The sequence below is a fragment of the Eurosta solidaginis genome, chromosome 4 (genome assembly GCF_040869045.1).
Source record: "Eurosta solidaginis isolate ZX-2024a chromosome 4, ASM4086904v1, whole genome shotgun sequence".
NCBI lineage: Eukaryota > Metazoa > Arthropoda > Insecta > Diptera > Tephritidae > Eurosta > Eurosta solidaginis.
Genome location: NC_090322.1, coordinates 204,027,720 through 204,053,084, shown reverse-complemented (window position 1 = coordinate 204,053,084; position 25,365 = coordinate 204,027,720). Strand labels below are relative to the sequence as shown.

The 25,365-nt window shown below is 35.7% G+C and overlaps 1 protein-coding gene and 1 long non-coding RNA gene across 5 annotated transcripts in view; one reads left to right on the top strand and one right to left on the bottom strand.

Moving 5' to 3' along the window:
- Window positions 1–25,365, bottom strand: part of LOC137250915 (uncharacterized) — a 570,288-nt gene that overhangs the window by 457,044 nt on the left and 87,879 nt on the right. The gene's annotated exons all lie outside the window — the stretch shown is intronic.
- LOC137250913 (uncharacterized) overlaps window positions 1–25,365 on the top strand; it is a 178,497-nt gene that overhangs the window by 72,623 nt on the left and 80,509 nt on the right. For 3 of the 4 annotated variants that reach the window (XM_067784636.1, XM_067784635.1, XM_067784634.1), the window contains exon 3: window positions 10,035–10,150. The exons of the other annotated variant lie outside the window; for it this stretch is intronic. In XM_067784636.1, the coding sequence (XP_067640737.1) occupies window positions 10,122–10,150 (29 nt within the window). In that variant the 5' untranslated portion in view covers window positions 10,035–10,121. The remainder of the gene's footprint in view (window positions 1–10,034; window positions 10,151–25,365) is intronic. 4 annotated transcript variants of the gene reach the window in all.

Below are 25,365 nucleotides of genomic sequence, written 5' to 3'. Positions count from 1 at the left end.
AATACGTTCAAGATTTATTCGACTAAATGCCTTAATTATAAATTTGGATTTCTCTTAGTCGTTTGTTAAACAAGGGCAATAACGACTTAGAAAGAAATTGAGAGCACTTGGGTGAATTTTATAATACAGATTTCGATGGAAGAGAGCTTTTTATCGAAATATGTGACTGCAAAATATTACTTCGCAGTAAAAAAAATTGAACCTAAAACTTCGTTAGAATTATTTACTTTTATAATCTCGTATGTAGAAGATGTTTTTCCAAACTTTCGAGTGGCACTTGAAATACTCTTCGACTATATCAGTATCAATTGCTAGCTGCGAACGTTCATTCAGCAAATTAAAGCCAGAAAGAAAAACGACTGAAATGCTTAAACTCACTCATAAGATAAATGTTTACATAAGCGTACATGCAATCCATGATTCAATCACAAGAGTTTGCTCGGCTGACAAATTTTTTGACAACCATTTTGCTACCAAATCCAATTGACATCCGTAAACTGTGTTGTTTCTTTGCGATTTTTCTAAAAATATTAGTTGTAGAAATAGAACGCAATCAGTTTACAAATACCCGATAAGTACTGAACTGAATAGTTCCTTAGAATAATTTTTTTAATTTTATGATGAATTTATTAACTATCCCATGATCTATTAGTGTTGCTGAAAATAGATAATTTTATAAAAAGTACGGACACCAAGGAAAAACTTTCGTAAACCTACGGACATACGAAACCTAAACCAATTTAAAATTCATCGTTCAACGTCAAAAACTCGACTAGTAAATCGATTCGCGTAAAAATGTCGAAATTCACTAATTGAGCATGTTGGGAACATTCGTCTCCATTTAAGAATTTGTGGAATCGTTTTTTTGGAATATTCGGACCTCGTGAGGTAGTATAAAACGAACGTGTTCGAAATATTCTAAATTAACGGTTTATATGGAACACTTCCATGAATACTTAAACGGAAAAGAGAAAAAGGTAAATACTCCCTGAGTAGCGGGACAGCACAAAAGCGTAACTCTTCTGTCAAAGTCGAGGCCGGAATAAAAAGTTCTAAGACAATAAGCTGTTTTCTTCTTTTTTTTTTTTTGTCAGTTCAGCTGCCATTTCGAAATCGTCCTATCTCAAAATATTTTTCAAAAATTTCCCATTTCAGCATATGTCACAAAAACGCCCTATATCAGAATTAGGTTGAAGAACGCCTTATCTCAGAATGCTTTTCATTAACTCCCTCTCATGTCAAAATGCATTGAACTTATGCTCAGATAGGGAGTTTTTGAAACAAATTTTGTAGTTTTTAGTGTATTTTTGAATTAAACTCTGACGTACGGCATTCTTCAAACAAATTTTGAAAGAATGACCAAACCAACTCTTTATCAATTCACGAAATATTTAGTAGAAAATTAATTATTGCCCCCAAAACATATTGGCATTTACAAAACTACTATCACTACTAATATACAACTAAAGGTACTTTGCTGCTAAAATTTTCGCTGAATGGGATTGAATTATTTTCCGTTTTCCTTAATTCGTACAAGCAACCCGTCCAGATTTTAAAAATTGAGAGTGTCAAAGCTCTGTCATCATTGGAGAACAAACCTGTAGTAATTGAATCATGCATGCAACCCACCTTAAAATTGAGTTTGTAGATACCAGAAAAGTTCTTAAAATGTTTACATTTGAAAAGCAAAAAATGGCAAATGTGTTCTGAGAAAAGCAAAAGTAAGCAATACGAACACGATCAGCAACTTGTTTTTAATAACTTTCAACTTGCAGTGACGTCATAATTTCATTAAATTGACTTCCATTAAATATTGAACAATCACATTTTGATAATTTTCGCATTTCCAATTCACTTGTTTATACTTGTTCGGTTTGATGAAAGCCCTCAAGATAGTACTATTTACAATCTCGTTCATGCTTTAATAATTAGCGTACATAATTTGCTTTTTATACCTTTCATGAACATGAAATGGTATATTAACTTTGGTCCGAAAACTCGGGGTTGGTGAAACTCGGTGATATATATTCTAATATATCATAGAAGATATCCTGAAAAAATCACTTTGATCGGAGTTATATATAGTATATATCCCATACAACCGATCGTTCAGATAGTAAGATTTTTGGCAATTTCTCCCTTAGTTTCCGATATAAAAACGTGAAACTTGGTGATATATATTCTAATAAATCATAGAAGATTTCCTGTAAAAATCATTTCGATATATATAATATATATCCCATGCAACCGATCGTTCAGATAGGGGGTTTTTTCCATTTTTTATTTTATATTTATCTTAAAAATCGTTTAGGTATGTACATGGCGGCCACCGTGGTGTGATGGTAGCGTGCTCCGCCTATTACACCGTATGCCCTGGGTTCAACTCCCGGGCAAAGCAACATCAAAATTTTAGAAATAAGATTTTTCAATTAGAAGAAAATTTTTCTAAGCGGGGTCGCCCCTCGGCAGTGTCTGGCAAGCGCTCCGATTGTATTTCTGCCATGAAAAGCTCTCAGTGAAAACTCATCTGCCTTGCAGATGCCGTTCGGAGTCGGCATAAAACATGTAGGTCCCGTCCGGCCAATTTGTAGGGAAGAATCAAGAGGAGCACGACGCAAATTGGAAGAGAAGCTCGGCCTTAGATCTCTTCGGAGGTTATCGCGCCTTACATTTTTTATTTTTTATGTACATCTATATATTTCTTATCTTATACATCCGATTATTTGGAGATTACGAACGGGATAAGATTATTGTTCAGCCCCATTCATGAAAGGTATGAAGTCTTCGGCACAGCCGGAGACAGTCCCGTCCTTACTTGTTATTGTTATATTATGTCTTATTAACAAAGAAAAGATGTCTTTATGTTTTTTTGATTCAAGGTTCGATTCGAGCTCAAGGCCAGAACAATAATTTTTTTCTAATGATAATTATTGTTATTTTTTAATTTTTCTAAATTTGAAAAATTGTATTTTGTTTTTGGAAGTAGAAAATTTTTCAGACAACCTGCCATAGCTGCGCAGATAGATCCATTTAGCTATATGTCTTTATGTTTTTTTAGTATTTACCGCCAATTTTTTTCAATAACACTCTCAAAAACGGGTGCTACACCATGTTTCCATTTTCATTCGGGACCAAAATTCTCGAAAAAAGGACCAAATCTTAAAAAAAGGAGCAAATTTTTATTGTATTTTTATACCCAGCTGTACTTGTACACAGGGTATTATAACTTTGATTCGCTAACGTTTGGTTGTACAGGTATAAAGTAACCGAGACAGATATAGACTTCAATATATAAAATTTATCATCAGTATCGAAAAAAAATTTGAATGAGCCATGTCCGTCCGTCCGTCCGTCTGTCCGTGGACACGATAACTTGAGTAAATATTGATATATCTTCACCAAATTTGGTACACGAGCTTATCTGGACCAAGAATAGATTGGTATTGAAAATCAGCGAAATCGGATGATAACCACGCCCACTTTTTAAATATATAACATTGTGGAAAACACAAAAAACCTGATTATTTAGTAAATAATACTCCTAGAATGTTGAAATTTGACGTGTGGACTGATATTGAGACTCTTGATAAAAACTAAAAAAAAAATGTTTAAATAGGCGCGGCACCGCCCACTTGTGATAAAATCAATTTTACAAATATTACTAGCAGACCCGTCAGACGTAGTTCTGCTCTAAATTTGGTCTATCTGCATACATTTTAATAAGCTTTTTCCGTCTAACTCTGCCCTCGCCCTCTTCACTTTTTCCTAATCTTTGTATTCACTCCTCCCTCCGTATTCTTCGCTTCATCTATCTCCATCTTCGTCTCATTCTATCTCTTTGTCAGTCTCCTTCTCTTTCTATCTTTTCTCTTCTCTTAAGTTTTTCTCATTCTTCTTCATATCTTATTGCCAGTCCCAGAGGGTGGTATGTATTTTGTTCCAGTCCCAGTCCTAGTCCTAATCCCAGTCCCAGTCCGTTTCTGGTCTACTTCCCGGAAAAAAAGCATCGTAAATACTAATATAGGCAAATTTATATACCAAATTTCAGGCAAATCGAATAGGACGTATGTAAATAGGTATGTGGGTATTATTAATTCATGTCTTTGTTTCGGCTTCGCATGCATATTTATCAGTTTTGCCAAGTTGATGCGACTAAATCGAATATCACAATGAAAATCACTTTAAAGCTCTCAGCAACAGCTTTCATTTGACATCCATAATACACACACATTCTAGGGGTATCCGGGTCCATGTTTTGGCCTATATCTCGAGACCCTAGTCACCCAGCCGTGTAAAACTTACTCTGTACTAAAGCACACATCAAGAGCTTCAATTTGATAACCATAATGTAAAAACACATTCTAGGTGTATCCGGGTCCATGTTTTGGCCTATATCTCGAGACGCTAGTCACCAATAGGTATGAAAATTACCCTGTACTAAAGCACTCATCAACAGCTTAATTTTGATGCCCATAATGTAAAAACACTATCTAGGCATTCACGGGCCCACGTTTTGGCCTATATCTCGAGACCCTAGTCACCCAGGGGTATGAAGATTACCCTCTACTAAAGCACTCATCAACAGCTTTCATTTGTTATGTATATTCTATAAACACATTCTAGGGCTACCCGTGTCCACGTTTTGGCCTATATCTCGAGAACCTAGTCACCCAGGGGTATGAAAAATAGATGTTGGCCGATTCTCAGACCTACTCAATATGCTCATAAAATTTCATTAGAATCGATCAAGCCGTTTCGGAGGAGTACGGAAGCGAACATTGTGACACGAGAATTTTATATATAAGATTAATCATAAATCAAAAATCTTTGAACCTATCGTTACAAAATTCGGCAGAGAGGTTGCCTTTACTATAAGCAATGCTTTGAAGAAAAATTAACGAAATCGGTTAAGGACCACGCCCACTTTTATATAAAATATTTTTAAAAGGGTCGTGGACGAATAAAATAAGCTATATCTTTTGCAAAAATGATTTATATATCAATGGTATTTAATTTCCCATGTGGATTTATAACAATAAATAGGAAAACTTCACATCTAAAAAAAATGTGCGTGGCACCGCCCCTTTTATAACCAGGCAATTATCTATGTTTCGGGAGCAATAACTTGAAGAAAAAATAACGGATCGTAATAAAATTGGGCACATAAATTTTCCCTATAGCAGAAAATATTTCTAGAAAAAATGGACGAGATCGGTTTAAGACCACGCCCACTTTTATATACAAGATTTTTAAAAGGGTCGTAGACGAAAATAATGAGCTATATCTTGGCGAAAAAGAGCTTTGTATCAATAGAACTTTTTCTAAATTGAAAAACACTAAAATTTTTGAAAATGGGTGTAGCACCACCCCTTTTATGACTAAGCAATTACGAAGAAAAATTTACATATCGTAACAAAATTGGGTACACATATCTAAGTCCTTTTCCTTTATCTGTGTCTTCTTTCTTTATTTGTTAAATACTATTCAATCTATAACCAGCCAAAGGTTATCATCACTACTGCTGTCTTTTAATATTTATTAACTACTTTTCTCTAGTTTTAAGATTTACATTTACATACATAAATATTTCACTATTGTCCGTTATATTTAATTTAATTTGATTAATCTAATTTATTATTATTATAAATGTTCAATTTTTATAGCTCATGCTATTCATGACTAGCACTGTTAAATAATTTGTCAAAATTGTTATGCTAGGAACAAATTTTCAAATAAATACATACATACATATTTTCCTTTTAGCAGGAAATTATTCTAGTCAAAATGGATAAGATTGGTTAAGGACCACGCCCACTTTTATATAAATGACTTTAAAAGGCAAAAATAATAAGTTAAATCTTAGCGAAAAATGGTTCTGTACCAATCGTATTTTGTGCCATTATAACATGAAATGGGAAAAAATTCAAATCTTGAAAAATGGGCGTGACACTGCCCCTTTTCTTACAATGCATTTCCCAACGTTTCTGGAGCCATAACTCGAAGAAAACATTGGTGTTTAACAGGAAATATTTTCAGTAAAAATGGACTAAATCGGTTAAACAATATCTTTTATATAAAAGAAGGCGTAAAAGTACGTAGGTGCAGGTAATAAGCTATTTCTAGTAAAAGTTGGAAAATTTCGTTAATAACCTTGCCCTTTTTATACTTTTTTTTGTATATACTTACTTGTAAACAGTAGGGAAATCCGCATATCTGAAGGAAAACTGCATTATTACCCGCTCAAGGTCATTGGTATTAGCCTCTGTATCCTTTTTACTTCTTCTAAACGAAAATTAGCTTAGAATAGAACCATATATATGTATATGTATTATTGCACTGCCTTGTAACACTATTAAGCACACAAAACAAACAACAACAGCATTTCAAGTCTACAGCTTGTTATGTATTGTTCGGTTTCACCCGAACTTAGACTTCCTTACTTGTTATGTATAATATGTTCACATTTCTACGACTAGTCCATATCTTTCACCAACCAAACGTTGAGGACCTAAGAACTTCTTAAACGTAATGCAGATTAGAGGTTTACGCCGATAACTTTATCGGCGGCGGCGGCTCTATTATATACCGGCGGCGGCGTGGGAGACGCGCCGACGTACGCCGGTGTTCTTACTTTAAAAAACTTGATTTTTCTATTTAAAAAAATTGTATTTAGCAAAGGTTTTATTTGTATGTATTTAAGGAAATCAACGTTTTGGCCATTTCGGAAAGATCCGGGGTTTTTGCCTCAAAATCTCGCAGATCGTTCAAAAATTTTCAGGAGTAACTCTTTGCGGAGGGATTCTCCTTCGTTGACTTAATCCAGGGAGGCTTTGAACCTAACCCCGGTTGTTGTTGTTGTTGCAGCGATAAGGTTGCTCCCCGAAAGCTTTGGCTTGCGCTTGCAACCTGAATAGGTTGCACTACACAACCCCTTGAATCTGGTTTATTTAATTGCGATAGGCATACCTACCGCGGGTATATTCTAACCCCCCAACCCGCTGGGGGTACCTTCAGACCTAACCCCGGTCTTTGGAATTGGTACTGCTGCGTCTGCTGAAAATAAATAGAGATACATAAAATGGCCACACTTTTGTCAGTATATCTCGTGCAAAGCTTAGTTTCACCTGGGGTTAACTCCTAATAATCGTCGCGAACACAATTTCTTTAAATCACTTGTGGCTCCTTGGCAGCCACGCACAAAGGCGACTTAAGGTTGCTATTAATGGTCTATTAATACTCATGACTCTCGTGGCACAGGGCGCCTCCAGTTCTTCTGCTGTTTTTAAGAGCTACAATTCCCGATGTGCGAACAATAGCAATCCCGACCACTAGTCGCTACCACGCCTCCTGACACTCACATCATATGCCAGCTATAGGACTGCGACTTCGAACTCATACCTTCGTCGACGTCACTTTCCTAGAAGCTCTAGGTGTAGTTCCGAAGACTTTCTAACTGATGTTTTTGTCGCGCTGTGCTGCCGAGCTACACCAGAGAAACACCTTGAAACGTTAGGGAGTGACTATTCGGCCAAGGATGTCGCCCTCGAAATCATAAGCAGTCTAAGTGATTGTCATTGCGTAACTCATGGGTGAAAATGGTATAATCCTCGGTGCATCTACATAATTAAAATTTTAAAAAGACCCTGGATAAAATTTTAAAAATTTAGACCAAAGTTTGCAGACGTTTGTGTGCACAACATAGATTCCAATAGTCTTCGTTAAATCAAATCGATATTTAAGAACGAAAGTCGACCGATTTTAAGTTGAAAGATGTTAACTGCGGTTTTCCGGCGTTATGATATAAGAGCTCATTATGGATGACCGCGTAGCTTCAGTTTTAAGACTAGTTCGACTGTTCACTACGTTAGGGTAGTAGAACACCCGGTCATTAGTTCGGCTGTCTTGGGAAAGCCATTGCTTCACCACTTTGAGTATTCTTGCGAAGGACAAAGCTTCACCTGGTCAATATATGTGTCTACGTATTCACATTTGCAAAAGGAGCCGTAACGCGAAGGTTATATTTAAACTTGGTTGGTAGGCTATAAACAATGTGATTCACTTCAAGGGGCTAGTTTTGGATAGGGCCGCCAACTTTACGAAATGTCAAACCGGGTGACTTGGGTGTTGAAGGATGAAGTGTGAAAATCAAAATTAACATTTCAGACGCTATTATATAGTTTCGCAAATAAACAACAGCTGTTTAAATGTAAGCCCAAGTGATTTTACATACCTTTCTCATACGTACATACATATGTCCTCAACTTAAGTATGAGGTAAGAATGATTTCAAATCATTTCATTTATGCCCCTGGAGCCTACTAAAGGATTTTGCATCACTGATTTCGCTTATTCTTTCAGCCAATCGAAATGTAAAAATTTTTTAAAATCGGCACCTTTTTTGGGTAATTTGCTTTTTTAACAAATTTATTATAAAACTTGTCTTTTAGTGTTTTGTTTTAATAACTTGGTGAATTGGGTGATGCAGTCCGTATTAAGCTGACATCTAAAGCGCCTGTTTTTTAATAACTTATGAACAGTTAGAAAGAGTTAAATTTCGCAAATAGTTTCTTATAACTGGCAGTGATGCGCATTTGTTGATACGACTTTCGAACATATCCGACCAATTTTCGACATGAACAATAAATGGCCTAAGCAGTCTTAAACGAGTAGAAAATATAGTAAAGCGCCGGACGCAGCCGCCGCCGCCGCCGCGCCGATATTTTTGACATTCGGCGGCGGCGTGCGAAAATCGACCAAAATCGGCGGCGGCGGCGGCGGTTGTCGGCGGCGTATATCTCTAATGCAGATATACCAAAGTTAGGGCAGAACGTCTGCCGGGTCTGCTAGTATCATATTTATAGTTCGTAGATACATGAGCAGACCTATTTTGTGTGTTTGTTCATTCTTTGTTTGCTTTGTTTTTTGTAACCGAGTTTTTAAGGTTCCAATAGTTCAAAGATAGCATTTGTCTGTTCTTTTATTAGTCTACCATCGAACGGTTCCAAACGTACAGAGTACTGTATACGAAACCTTAAAATTATCTTGAGAAGTGGTCTGCTACGATTTTGAATGCGATAACAAGTCCATAAAGTTGAAGAAAAAACGGCATCCAACGATTTTTTTTAAATTTCTCTTTGCTAATTTTAACTGGTTTGGAGTCATCGTGAGAAGTAATAGCAGTGCCACGTTTTTGAAGGGAAAAATACGAAATATATAATATTTATTTGAGTAGAGAGCTATTTTTGTAAAAGTGGATTCACTTATATTTTTTTTATTAAGGAAAAAAATTACCTGAAAACTAAACACCCTAATGTGCATATGTAAAATTGCATGTCTTATGACGTTGTGACACCTGCAGCCAGCTACCTTCATTTTTAATTTTTAATTCATAAAGTGGCAATGTGATAAAGCAGATCGTTGCAAATTTGTTTGCTAAGTACATTGGACTCAATCAGAAAAAAAAATGTTTTCTTCTTTTCATAGGCCGCCGTTTCGAAAATGTACTATTCTAGCAAACTTTTAAAAATGCCCCCTCAGGTTTGAAGAATGCAATATCTTAGTATCTTTTTCCAAAACACTCTATGACAACATAAATTCAACACATTGGATGATGAGGTATTGCCTTTGTGGAAAAAATACTGATATAAGGCGCTTTTGAAAAAAAAAATTTGAGATATAGAGCGTTTTCAAACTGAGACGAGAGAGGGTGATTAAATACTTTCTGATTTGTATAGGTAACGACATGCTAAGTTAAGATATATTCCCGCACTTTTTCTGAATACTTTAATCCTGAAAACTGTCAAAAAACCAGAATTCATTCAAAACGGGAGAGTAAGACTGTACAGTACGCTATAGATTTATAGTAAAATATTTAACTTCTGTCATTTAGTATTTGCATAAGGCGCAGGTATGCATACAGTCAATACACATTTAAAAAAGCAAATTCTTTTACTAACTCACATAATTATTCACCAGTAAAGCGCTGTATTCACGTAATAAGAAAACGCTTAAGATTTTTTCATTTCCCCCTTGTAGGACAAAGTTGAAATTGGTTGAAGCGGCCTGGATGCATCAATTAAAACGTACAAATATGTTTTGGGCATTTCTTCAAGGGTCCAATAAATGCTCAAGAAATACCTCCAGGTTTTAAGGTATGAATAATAAAATGGAAAAATAAACATTTTCAAATAAAAAACCTTCAAAGTAGGATTACAAGAGCAAAATTAAAAAGCATCTTTACCGTTTTCTTGTGATCTGGATACCGCTCTTAAACATTTAGTACCTGGGCGACCGATCTTTGCTCGGCAATCTTCAAGTATGCCGCATAACATACTTTGACATTTTTTTAGTTATACACAATGAAAGTCTCACAATTTTATTATATTCCAAAAACTTGTAAATTTCACGAATGACAACTATCAGTTAGTTTAATTAAATGTCAACTTACTTTCCTCAGCGCCATCTGTTGGTAAGTACTTAAATGGTTAGATGTCGTTTTCAAATTCAACATATGCCTCTACTGTTCAACGGTAGCAAATTACTATGGTGAGATATCTTTTTGCTATGGTGAGAAATCTTTCTAATAGTAATCTGTGAGAAATTGCAATTATTCATTTCATATTTGTCAAAAATATGCATTTAAATATATTGAGAATATATAGAATTTAATATATATAATTTACCACGGTGCCGTGATATTGCATTTCAATTTTATTAGCGTGTGTGAAATTAAGTCTTTGTCTTGTAAGAGATCGTTCGGCTATACAAATATGCAAATACTATTGTAAGATTTTTTACGAATATTTTTTAATTTAATGTTCTCCTTTAAAGCTTTAATAGAATATGAGTAAGTAGAGTACTATTTCGTCTAACTACCCCAACCCTAAATGGCAACCCTACTCAAAAATGTCCTTATTGTAATGCGAAGTGAAATACCTTTCGTTTGATACCCATATCTGCATATCTCATACAATTGTATTTTAATTTCGAATAGGTGGCAACCTTGTGAAACATTCTGAGTGGCAACACCTAGGTAAAGAGTCTTTGAAGGTGATATATTATCTCTGTGCCAAATTTAAATCGGTTGAGCCGTTGCCGAGATCGTTCGGCTATACAAACATACAAATATACGAATATTATTTCGTCTAACTACCCCAACCCTAAATGGCAACCCTACTCAAAAATGTTCCTATTGTAATGCGAAGTGAAATACCTTTCGTTTGATACCCATATCTGCATATCTCATACAATTGTATTTTAATTTCGAATAGGTGGCAACCTTGTGAAACATTCTGAGTGGCAACACCTAGGTAAAGAGTCTTTGAAGGTGATATATTATCTCTGTGCCAAATTTAAATCGGTTGAGCCGTTGCCGAGATCGTTCGGCTATACAAATATACAAATACTATTTCGTCTAACTACCCCAACCCTAAATGGCAAACCTACTCAAAAATGTTCCTATTGTAATGCGAAGTGAAATACCTTTCGTTTGATACCCATATCTGCATATCTCATACAATTGTATTTTAATTTCGAATAGGTGGCAACCTTGTGAAACATTCTGAGTGGCAACACCTAGGTAAAGAGTCTTTGAAGGTGATATATTATCTCTGTGCCAAATTTAAATCGGTTGAGCCGTTGCCGAGATCGTTCGGCTATACAAACATACAAATATACGAATATTATTTCGTCTAACTACCCCAACCCTAAATGGCAACCCTACTCAAAAATGTCGCTTTTGTAATGCGGAGTGAAATACCTTTCGCTTGATACCCATATCGGCATATCTCATGCAATTTTTTTTCATTTCGAATAGGTGGCAACCTTGTGAAACGTTCTGAGCGGCAACACCTAGGTAGAAAATCTAAGAAGGTGATATATTATCTCTGTGCCAAATTTCATTTAAATCGGTTGAGCCGTTGCCGAGATCGTTCGGCTATACAAGCATACAAATATACGAATATTATTTCGTCTAACTACCCCAACCCTAAATGGCAACCCTACTCAAAAATGTCCCTTTTGTAATACGGAGTGAAATACCTTTCGTTTGATACCCATATCAGCATATCTCATGCAATTTTTTTTTTAAATTTCGAAAAGGTGGCAACCCTAAATGGCAACCCTACTCAAGAATGTCCCTATTGTAATGCGGAGTGAAATACCTTTCGTTTGATACCCATACCGGCATATCTCATACAATTTTTTTTTAATTTCGAATAGGTGGCAACCTTGTGAAACATTCTGAGTGGAAACACCTAGTAGAAAGTCTTAGAAGGCGATACATTATCTCTGTGCCAAATTTCATTTAAATCGGTTGAGCCGTTGCCGAGATCGTTCGGCTATACAAATATACAAATACTATTTCGTCTAACTACCCCAACCCTAAATGGCAAACCTACTCAAAAATGTTCCTATTGTAATGCGAAGTGAAATACCTTTCGTTTGATACCCATATCTGCATATCTCATACAATTGTATTTTAATTTCGAATAGGTGGCAACCTTGTGAAACATTCTGAGTGGCAACACCTAGGTAAAGGGTCTTAGAAGGTGATATATTATCTCTGTGCCAAATTTAAATCGGTTGAGCCGTTGCCGAGATCGTTCGGCTATACAAACATACAAATATACGAATACTATTTCTTCTAACTATCCCCACCCTAAACGGCAAACCTGCTCACAAAATGTCCCTATTGTAAGGCGGAGTGAAATACCTTTCGTTTGATACCCATATCGGCATATCTCATGCAATTTTTTTAAATTTCGAAAAGGTGGCAACGCTAAATGGCAACCCTACTCAAGAATGTTCCTATTGTAATGCGGAGTGAAATACCTTTCGTTTGATAGCCATATCGGCATATCTCATACAATTTTTTTTTATTTCGAATAGGTGGCAACCTTGTGAAACATTCTGAGTGGCAACACCTAGTAGAAAGTCTTAGAAGGCGATCCATTATCTCTGTGCCAAATTTCATTTAAATCGGTTGAGCCGTTCCCGATATCGTTCGGCTATACAAACATACAAATATACGAATATACAAATATACAAGAATTGCTCGTTTAAAGTTATAAGACAAGAAAATATAAGATAAGATAAGATAAGATAAGATAAGATAAGATAAGATAAGATAAGATAAGATAAGATAAGATAAAGCATTTTATTATATTTCTAAATATGTGAATTGACTTTTGTCAAATGCACAACAGCTGGCCGTTTGACAGCTGTCCAGAATTTGACAGCAAAAAAATTTCTGACTGACTTTACTGTTTTTGGTATATTTTGGAATATTGTCCAAGAACCGAGTACGCGATCGACTTTCTGTAGTTACTGACTATTTGCTGACACATTCTGACTATTGGGGAATAAACCTTTTATTTTTATGTTTCTTCCTTTCTCTCATAATTAACTCATAAACTTTATTGATTTTATTGATCAATATCTCAAGTTCAGAAAAGGATATCCAGATAATTAAAATGTAAAAAACAGAATTTACATTCAATATTTTACAACTAAACAAACCTTTGGAGCCTTTTTGGAATATGTGAGAAAAAAAATATGTTTTATCGTTATGGTAAAATTTTTCTTTGACCTACACATATGAAAATTTGATCATTTATAGAAAAAAAATTATTGAGTATGACGTTATACATAATAAAGATCACTTATTTTAACATAATTTATAAGAAAAAAAAGAATACGATTTTATACTACATTTTCGCTGGCCTCAAACGCGTACTTCCAAATGAGTCATTTGAAAGCGTTTACATTTTTACATTGTCCTTACTCCCATTTCGTTTAATTTAATTTGAAAACATACTGATTAAATTTTTTTTTTTTAATTTACTCGATTTTTTCTAAAGAATAAGTCCGCAGATGGTATAAGTAATTTATGAAATTTGCACAAACATTTTTACAACTTGGGTAAAAAATTTAAAAGTACATATTTCATAGGAATTTAAAATCACTGCCATTTCTCGAAGAAGAACTTATTGTTTATTGAAATAAAAATTAACAATACAAATATTTTCATTGCGCAATTGGTTTGGAAATGGAAGTTTTGGGTTGAGGTTAGAATTTTTAATCGACATACATTGTAATTTATTTTGTCAGATTGTCTGGTAAGGCACACAAAAAAATATAACCCGAATATGAAACACCATAATGATGCTAATATATCACACGATATGTACAATAACAGCATGTAAGCCAGTCAAGTTCTCAGCAGAGCATTGTACGAGCACATCACATCACATTTTATTTACACGTACATACTTGTTCGAACCAATTTATATTACGGCTAGTAACCTTTTTGCACAGGGATCCAAAATAGCGGTTATTTTTAAAATTTCAACGCAAAATGCCTATGATAACAAAGTTGAGAAGAGCAGAACTCTTACTCTAATACTTAAAGTTAGTCATCTTGGAGGTTTTGTGAGAAAGTCCACCTTGGTGAGGGGATAACTTTTAATATAAAACTGAAAACAGTATAGATACTAGACTGGGTCGATTTATTAACCGATATCGCGCCATCGATTTTTCGATAGTATCTGGGCTCAAGAAAAAGAGTTCCACTACGCATACCCAAAAAAATAAATTTCGAGCCTGCGAAATTTCATCGTTTTTTTTTTCGATTTTTTATGCATTTTTTTTTTTCATTTTCAGGGCTCCAAATCATTTTTTATCTATTTTTTTCGTGTCAATTGGCAAACGCAAAATTGGTAAATGCAATTTTTTGAAAAAAAATTCTTTTATGGCGATTTAGAAGAATTTTGGGTCGAAAAATCGACTTTTTTTCACAGGCTCGAAATTTATTTTTTTGGGTATGCGTAGTGGAACTTTTTTTCCTGAGCCCAAATCCTATCGAAAAATCGATGGCACGATATCGGTTAACTTTCGTCCATACAAATCGACCCAACCCAATGGATACAAATGTTGTAAAAAATTTAATTTGATTTATTTCCATTTATTTTATTTTGATTCAGACAATTTAATTTAACTTAAGTTAATTTATTCTAAATCAATTTAATTTATTTTATTTTATTTTTTTTATTTTATTTTACTTTACTTGGTTTTATTCTACTTTATTTTATTTTTTATTTTTATGTTTTTATACGCAGCGTGCTTTGCACACAGAGTATATTAACTTTGATTGGATAACGGTTGGTTGTACAGGTATAAAGGACTCGAGATAGATATAGACTTGCATGTATGAAAATCATCAGTATCGAAAAAAAATTGATTATGCCATGCCCGTCCATCCGTCTGTCCATCCGTCTGTCCCTCCGTTAACACGATAACTTCAGCAAATATTGAGATATCATCACCAAATTCGGTATACGGCCTTATCTGGACCTAGAATAGATTGGTAAGGAAAATGAGCAAAATCGGACGATAACCACGCCCACTTTTTCGATATTTAACACAAAAAAATTATTAATTATTAATTATTAAGTAAATTTGATGGTAATATTGAAAGTTGATGGTTGGACTGATATCGAGGCTCTTTATAATAATTTGAAAAACTTTTTGAAAATGGGCGTGGTACCACCCACTTGTGATAAAATCAATTTTACAAATATTAATAATCATAAATCAAAACCCGTTAAACCTATCACAACAAAATTCGACAGAGGTCGTCTTTACTATAAGGAATGCTTCGAAGAAAAATTAACGAAATCGGTTAGGAACCACGTCCACTTTTATATAAAAGATTTTCAAAAGAGTCGTAGATGAATAAAATAAGCTATATCTTTGCAAAATAATGTTTTATATCAATGTTGTTAAATTTCCCAAGTGGAATAATAACAAGAAAAAGCAAAAAATTCAAATTTTGAAAATAGGTGTGACACCGCCCCTTTTATGACCAGGCAATTTTCTATGTTCCCGGAGCCATAACTCGAAGAAAAACATACGAATCGCAATAAGATTGGCTGCACATATTTTACATATAGCAGAAAATATTTCTAGTAAAAATGGACGGGATCGGTTAAAGACCACGTCCACTTTTATATACAGTGGATATTTAAAAGGGACGTAGACTAAGCTATATCTTAGTGAAAAACTGTTTTGTATCAATGATATTTCACTTACCAAGTTTTATTGTAAGAAGAAATTGGGAGAGTTTTTTCTTTGATGGGCGGATCCACGCCCCTATTTTGACCAAGCCTTACACAATATTTCTAAAGCCTCAAAAAAAAATCCCTTGTAACATAATTCAAAAAAGTAATTTATCTGAAATGAACTGTACAATTGAAACTCACCATGAGTATATAATTTTTGGTAACCTGTTTCTAATTAATTTAATACATTTATTTTATTTTGACGGCGCTTGCGCTAACACTTACACCTTACCCTTACATTCAGGATACCCCCATACCGTGAGCAAAGATGTTAAGACATCGAAAAAAAATTATTTTAAATCTTCTTTTCATGGCAACAAGTGGAGATAACCCCTTAATACAAAAGTGAAAGGCCAAATTCAACTAATTTTTGCTGTAAATTTTATTGTAATAGTCAAACCGTTACGTTCTCTGTTTTAGTATATATACTGGTCATTGTACGTATTTACGTATTTTTCGGCGTCTCATTTTGTTCCTTTTATCTACTTACTTTCTCAAAGGGCGTACGTGCTTGCCTATTTCTTAATATTTTAAAATTTTTATTATATTTCTATTATTACTTTTTATTTATTTATTTATTTTTGTTTTTTGCTACAAAATTTAATTTTTTACCAGCCCGGTTAAAAGTACACAAATCTAATCTACCAGTATTTCAGTTGTTTGAACTCACTTGTGAGGTTCGGTTAAGGCAAAATTTTGCTAAATGAGCTTTTTGGGAAATTTCAAACCATTTTTTTTTTGTTATTTGTATGTAATCGAATATTAATATATAATTACACATGTACAACTGTATGTTTCAAAGTGCATAAAGTGTTTAAAGAAAAATCATATGAAGTGTTGAAAAACCGCCAATGTTGCGATCTTGATCTAAATGCGCGAAAATGGTGACCCTGAAAATCATGTAAAGTGTTAACGTCTACAAAAATATGTCTCAAATATATATGAAAATATCACGGGACTTGCGACTTTCGTGTTTTTTTTTTTGTTTTTTTTTTTTTTTTTTTTTGTATTATTCTTAATTGCGATTCGTAAAAACATTAGTTTCGTGCCAATCCTACCTGATCCAAATAAAGATAAAAATTTAACATGCAAATGTAACAACAACGTTGTGATCCTATTATCAATATGGGTCAATTTCAGATCCAAAGGTTTTTTGAAAGCTAACACTTTATACTTTGTAGCACTTAAATGCAAATGAACTACGGTGTTCGATTTTTAGAAAATTTTTTCTACTCTCAAAAAATTATTAAATTTTTTTAACTTTAAATCCTGCTAGCAAAATTATACATTTTCTATCAGGGAAAGGATTTTAATAGTTATTTTTTTAGTCAAAAAGACCAGGTCAAAAGTTGTGAAAATGTATAGGTTCCCGGGGACACCCATTGCGTTTTCATAACGAGTCATGCACCCTTTTTATTTTTCGGACTTTTTCCAAACACTTTACCTAAACTGAAGTGAATTTTTTACCAATCGATTCTTCTAAATATCTGGATATGAAACTTGTAGGAATACTTATTTATTTATTAGTCTACAAATTTAACAATTAATCAGACTAAAATAGTCACGGATTACAAAAGCAAGCAGAGTGAAAAAATGTATATATTTTTAATATGTACATATATACATATATATGACCCGGTCTATGAAAAGGTGGCTTATGACTCAAAAAATATGTTTCCACTTTTTTTCTGGTTTCGATAGTTTTTGAGACGCTCTTTGACGTGGTGAAAACTAAAAACTCCTAACTTGCTTAGAAGTGTACTAAAAATGTAGAGAAAGAAGAGCACAAATGAAAGACGATGAATCCTTTGGTTCCTTCGATGCCACCTTGGCGGCTGGTGAATCACCCTCAGATTTTTTTGATAGCATTTTTTTCGATGACAATGGAGCCAAAATATCGGTCAGAAACTGGTTTGTGCTTTGCCTTTTGAGCATGACTGTGCATAAGTCAAAAGAAAAACTACTAAGAAACTGAAGAAATGCGTTGTTTATCTTTAACAGCTGTTTCTCGAAATTTATTTTTTGAGTCATAAGCCACCTTTTCATAGACCGGGTCACATATTATTAAATCAGTTGCCGGGATGGACTGTGATACAGTGCACCGATAATTGATTATTAATGCTGTCGAAATGGACGTGATTTCGAGCAGCTGATGTAGATTTAACACACAATAAGTAGGGCTGCGATGTGTGGGAGGCTGGAAAGGACTTGATTCCAAGCCATCCGCCCAAAGTTACTAGAGCTGGTGATAAGAGTGGGAGGTTGGAAAGGACGTGATTCCAAGCCACCCATCAAAAATCATTGGGTATTTAAGGTAGTCAGTATATATATTTTTATTAAGTGGAGCGAGTCACACGTATCAATGATTTTGCAGTGCTTATTGAAATCAGTACACAGATAACGAAGAGGCTTGTGCATTTCAAAATTCGATGTGCTTATATGAAGCGGTTGAAAATGTCTAGATGGTCTAAACGGAACATGAAATAAAATTTCATTAAACAGAAAAGGGGTATTTACCATACCTCTAATAAGTTTAACTTCAAAATTTTTCTTAGTAATACCAAAAATTTGTCGACGAAAATCGAGACCACCTCTCATAGTACTATACTCATACTTTTTCTTAGTAAACTTGTGCATTTTTTCTCGCCATAAAGTTTAATCTAATTGCCTAGAAATACGATAGTCCGCTATCTGTTGGAACGATAATGATTCTGTAGGAAGAAAAATTCGTTTAATTTGAATGAGCCGTTCCATAGTTAAAGCGCCGGACATTTATTCTGTCCTTAAAAAACAAAAGTCCGAATTTTACTTATATTTTCAGATTTATACAATAAAAGCCGGATTTAATAATTTCTTTCGGAATAAAAAATTAAAAGTCGAAACATATTTTTCTCAGAAGGACTTTTACTAGAAGAGGAATAACAGTTTAGGTCCCTGTTTTCCATTTGAAACAATATGTAACCAGCAAATTAAAAAAATAAATAAATATAAGGCGTGATAACCTTCGAAGTGCTTTTAGGCCGAGCTTCTCTACGCAAGGCGAATTCTTTTACAAATATGAATGTCACATACACATATTTAGCAAGCGAGGCTCTGACGACCCCAAGTTCCTTATGAACCCTGGGGGCGGGGCGGGGATGGCCTAGAAAGTTCCAAGGTGTCATATGAAACCTTTACCGAGATGGTCGGGCTTGTACCTTAATCGTGCTTGTTACCCAGACGTACCGGATCTATATCCGACAAAGTACCATAAACAGCGGTAGCCTCCCCAAAACCTTCGGGGAGTGTCTTTATCGCTACAAAACCAACAACAAACACAGCTACGCAATCTTTTCAGAAATTAGTCACTCCAAAAATAAGAGTTGAATAAAATTTGGAAAAACTTACGTACTTAATTGGGCTTAACCGTTTAAACGGTTACTGCTGTCCCACAAGGCGCGCCAGTCGCTTCTTCTCTCTGCCAACTGGCGCCAACTGGTCACACCAAGGGAGTTTAAATTGTTTTCCACCTGGTCATTCCAGCGTAGTGGGGGCCGCCCTCTTCCTCTGCTTCCATAAGCGGGTTCCGATAGAAACACTTTCTTAGCCGAAGCGTTATCTTTCATTCGCATAACATGGCCTAGCCAGCGCAGCAGTTGCGTTTTATTCGCTGGACTATGTTGATGTCTGCGTAAAGCTCGTATAGCTCATCGTTAAATCTTCTTCGGTACTCGCCATCGCCAACGCGTAGAGGTCCATAAATATTTCGAAGAACATTTCTCTCGAACACTCCCCGAGCCGCTTCGTCTGATGTTGTCATGGTCCTTGCTTCTGTTTATGCCGATGATATCAATGTCATCAGCACATGTCAGCAATTGCACGCTTTTATAGAATATTGTTCCAGAGCGGTTAAATTCTGCAGCTAGTATAATTTTCTCCAGCATCAAATTAAAGAAATCGCAAGATAGGGGGTCACCCTCTCTGAAACCTCCTTTAGTTTCGAACGGCTTGGAGAGGTCCTTCCCAATTCTGACTGAGCTGATGGTGTTGCTCAACGTCATTTTGCACAGCCGTATAAGTTTTGCGGGAAAACCAAATTCAGACATAGCGCCATATAGGCAGTTCCTTTTCGTGCTGTCGAAGGCGGCTTTAAAATAGACGAAGAGGTGATTTGTGTCAATTCTTTTTTCGCGGGTTTTTTCCAAGATTTGGCGCATTGTGAAAATCTGTTAGATGGTAGATTTACCAGGAAGCCGATTCACGATGGGGTTCAATCTTTCTTGGGGACAAGCTGATGCATGCGCCTTACCATCTCCTCGCTGCCGTATTTGAATAGCTCCGTAGGCAATCCATCAGCACCCGCGGCCTTGTTGTTTTTCAATCTGGTTATTGCTATTCTGACATCGTGATAATTGGGTGGGGGGACATTTGTTCCATCATCATCGATGCGGGATCGGGTACGTCATCCCTGTGCGGTAAAACGCTGTATCCATTTAAGAGAAGTGTTCCTGCCATAATCGAAGCACTCTCTGGTCACCAGTTACAAGGTCACCGTTTTCGTTCTTACAACAGTTTGCTCCGGTCTTAAAACCTTCCGTTATTCCTGGTGGCTAGCAGCTCAAGCTCCTCGCACTCACGCCTTTCTACCTCTGCTTTTTTCCCCGAAAAGGCGTCTCGCTTCCCTTTTTAACTTGAGATAGCGTTCAAACACTCCTCTTGTTGCGCTCGCTTTTATTTCGAATTGTTTGGAAAAACACAATCTTTTAAAGGCTTTTGAAGTTAAAACTGACGCGTTTTACTTCTATACCGATTTTCGTTAGGGAAAATTACAAATTTTTCTTCTGTTAAAAGTTATTCACTAAAAACCAGAAAAGAACGGACGTGTTTTAACTGTCTCCCTTGGTGTGACCAATTGGCGCCGGTTGGCGGAGCGAAGGAGCGACTGGCGCGCCTTGTTGGACGGCCATAACCGTTTAGACGGTTAAGCGCCAATTAAGTAAGTAAGTAAGTTTTAACTGTCGAGTTCGGTTGTTAAGAAATAGTATTCTAGTTTTGCTTGATGTGGAAAGTCCCACTTATATAGAAAATATATCGCAGTTGTGGCATAGTAGAACTAATAATACTAGTTACTAGTTTGATAACTTCTATAATTTTAGACTTAAATATTAGGGGCGATTCGGGAGAAGTTTGTCAATAACAAGCACCAAGTACATATGTATGTGTACACATGCATTGAGTGCTGCCAACTCTCATAGAACTGATGCGGATCATTCCAATGAGATTTGCTCCTGATCCAGACTTGCATAGCTCGCTGGAACTCCGCTAATGTGTCACCGCGGACTTCGTTCCTAGATTCTCACACATGTAGGGTGAGATCGCAATCCATTATACAATCGCTTTCGCTTATAACGTAATCATTTTTGCAGTTTGTTTTTTATCTGCTTGCAGAAGCAGTATATTAGAATAGATCTAGGCAAATTTTCTTGTTAGTTCTTTTCAATTGTGAAATATATGAATAACTTGTCCTTAACCCAAATCAATTTGTTTACAATTATTAATAATCGTTGATTCTGTCCCAATTTCACTGTCAGCAGTTTTGTATCGAGATTGCAGAGAAAGACATTGATAAATTCTAAGTAGGTCATTTATCCATTACCCCGCAGAAAAAACGCAAACCGGCAGTTAAGCATTACCGGTTAAATGACTACCTCCGAGATGGTGATAATCGGATGCAGAAAGGTACAGTTGGAAGCCACACTTGCACCTACAGCGCTTACGTCTGAGCTTTATGAATTTAAATTACTCAATCACAGCGACTATTTCAAAACCACCTGCGACTTAACCAGTTATGAAAGCCTTCAAAAGGTCTGCAAATGGGAACAATTGCCATATGTCATATGACATAGCAATGTTAAAAGTGTCAGTTGAAAGAACTGCGAGTGGAGGGAAATACAACCAAGGCTGTGCAATAACATTATTTTCGTTACTCTCTGTATTTGATAAGCGAGAAGACTTGAGCATTAGAGAACAAATAAGGAAGTCTAAGTTCAGGTGAAACCAAACATTACATACCCAGCTGTACGCTTGAAATGCTGTTGTTGTTTGTTTTGTGTGCTTAATAGTGTTACAAGGCTGCGCAATAATACATATACATATGGTTCTATTCTAAACTAATTTTTCTACGAGTTATGGCTCCCGAAACATAACAAATTGCTTAGTCATAAAAAGGGCGGTGCCACTCCCATTTTTTTAAATTTGAAGTTTTTCCTATTTATTGTTATAAATCCACTTGGGATGAAATAGCACTGATATAAAGCTCTTTTTTGCAAAGATATAGCTTATTTTATTCGTCCACGACCCTTTTAAAAATCGTTTATAGAAAAGTGGGCATGGTCCTTAACCGATTTCGTTAATTTTTCTTCAAAGCATTCCCTATAATAAAGGCAACCTCTCTGCCGAATTTTGTTACGATAGGTTTAACGATTTTTGAAAATTAATTTTATCACAAGTGGGCGGTGCCACGACCATTTTTAAAATTGTCTTCAAATTTTTATCAAGAGTCCCAATATCAGTCCACGCGTCAAATTTCAACATTCTAGGTGTATTATTTACTAAATAATCAGGTTTTTGTGTTTTCCAAAATGTTATATATATAAAAAGTGGGCGTGGTTATCATCCGATTTCACTCATTTTCAATACCAATCTATTTTGGGTCCAGATAAGCTCGTGTACCAAATTTGGTGAAGATATCTCAATATTTACTCAAGTTTACGTGTTAACGGACAGACAGACGGACATGGCTCAGGCAAATATCTTTTCTACACTGATGATTGTGATATGTGACCCAGATAAGCTCGTGTACCAAATTTGGTGAAGATATCTCAATATTTACTCAAGTTTACGTGTTAACGGACAGACAGACGGACATGGCTTAGGCAAATATCTTTTCTACACTGATGATTGTGATATGTGACCCGGTCTATGAAAAGGTGACTTATGACTCAAAAAAAACTGTTTCCACTTTTTTTCTGGTTTCGATAGTTTTTGAGACGCTCTTTCACGTGGTGAAAACTAGAAAGTCCTAACTTGCTTAGAAGTGTACTAGAAATGTAGAGAGAGAAGAGCATAAATGAAAGACAATGAAGCCTTTTGTTCCTTCGACGCCACTTTGGTGGCTGGTGAAGCATCCTCAGATTTTTTTGATAGCATTTTTTTCGATGGTAATGGAGCCAAAATATCGGTCAGAAACTGGTTTGTGCTTTGCCTTTTGGGAATGCCTGTAGATAATGCAAAAGAAAAACTATTAAGAAACTGAAGAAATGCATTGTTTACCTTTAACAGCTGTTTCTCGCAATTTCTTTTTTGAGTCATAAGCCACCTTTTCATAGACCGGGTCACATATATGGAAGTCTATGTCTATATCGATTCCTTTATACCTGTACAACCAACCGATATCCAATCAAAGTTATAAACCCTCTGTACAATTACAGCTGCGTATAAAAATATAATGATACTAGAAGACCCGGCACACGTTGTCCTGCCCTAAATTTGGCCTATCTGTATGCATTTTAATAAGCTTTTTCCGTCTGACTCTGCCCTCCCTCCCCCCTCCCACTTTTTCCTAATCCTTTTATTCACTCCTCCCTCCGTCTTTTTCGCTTCATCTATCTCTATCTTCGTCTCATTCTATCTCTTTCTGAATCTTCTTCTCTTCTCTCTTTTCTCTTCTCTCAATTTCTTCTCATTCTTCTGCATCCCTTATTGCCTGTCCCAGAGGGTGGTATGTATTTTATTCCAGTTCCAGTCACATTCCCACTCCAAGTCTCAGTCCCAGTCCCACCGAGCCTCAGTTCCAGTCCTAGTCCTAATCCTAGTCCCAGTCCGTCTCTGGATAATATATTACTCTGTACTAAAGCACTCATCAACAGCTTTCATTTGACATCCATATTGTATAAACACTGTCTAGGTATTCACTGGCCAACGTTTTGGCCTATATATCGAGACCCTAGTCACCCAGGGGTATGAAAATTACCCTCTACAGAACTAAAGACTCTCCTGAATTAAAAAAAATTTCATAGCACCTCTAAATCGCGGGCCCCCTCAGAACCCCCCACCCCCCCCCCCCCCCCACCCCCTCGGCGAGCCTGGTGATGTGCTATACTTGATACCATTCCCTATAATATTTTTTATTGATAAGCAGGTTATTTAATTAAACATCAAGCAATTACACCGAAGCATATCCGCACCACCTGAAAATATGAGTGTCACTGCATATACGTAACATTTTATTATTACGTATAAACAAATAAAAAATATTGCAATAAAATAATATTGCGACTATAAACTGAGATATAACCTACCGTATCTCTCAAGTTAGATCAAACTACAAACGGGGTGCAAAACAAATTCAAAATCGGTTCAGTAGTTTAGGAGTCCATCACGCCCAAAAATGTTGTGACACGTGTTTTTTATATATTAAGATATTATAACGCCGTGCTATAAAACCCAATATCCCTTAATATTTTTCATTTTTACTTTCATGGAAGTGAAAAAAAATAAGTACCAATTGTATGGAGAAAATCAGGGTCCGTATCGTGATCGAAATAAACTTTTTAAATCACAATAGCTATGAAATGGTGAACCCTTGCACTTGTATCCCCGCCTTGATCTTAACAATAGCTTTTCTTCCTACGCTATAGTATGCAAGACACAGATGAGTTCGCACAACAATCGTACCAACACAATAGCCATCATCCAGTGAGTTTTCTAGCTCAGTATCAAACTCAATTCTCACGGGAATGCTCTGGATCATTGGGATACTTCAGAAGCAGAGGTCGTGATATTTTTGTACACATGAGTTGTGATAGGTGGATGTCGCGGTTTTCTTTCATTTATCACATACAACTAGGGCCAAAATTGCTTCAAAATGATGACAGTGAATATACGAACTCAAAATTCATAGGTAGTTCCAATACAGTGATATAAACGATATTTCGAAAATTGTGTTACCTGTGTCAAGAATCTCGAACGCGCTTGAGAACGTGATGACCCTTGAGTACGCTTGTAGCGAACGGCTCTGCTTTTCGGAGTGGGTGGGTTACTTTGGGCCTTCATCTCATAGCGCTGACAATAAAGAAAAACAAATTTATGTACTCAATTCTGACACACGGAGTGTGATCCGCATCACCCTCAATTATCCGTAGCTTACCATGCACTCGAATCCATCATTAATGTTCTGACTTGCCTCAATAACAAATTCGTCCTACCGT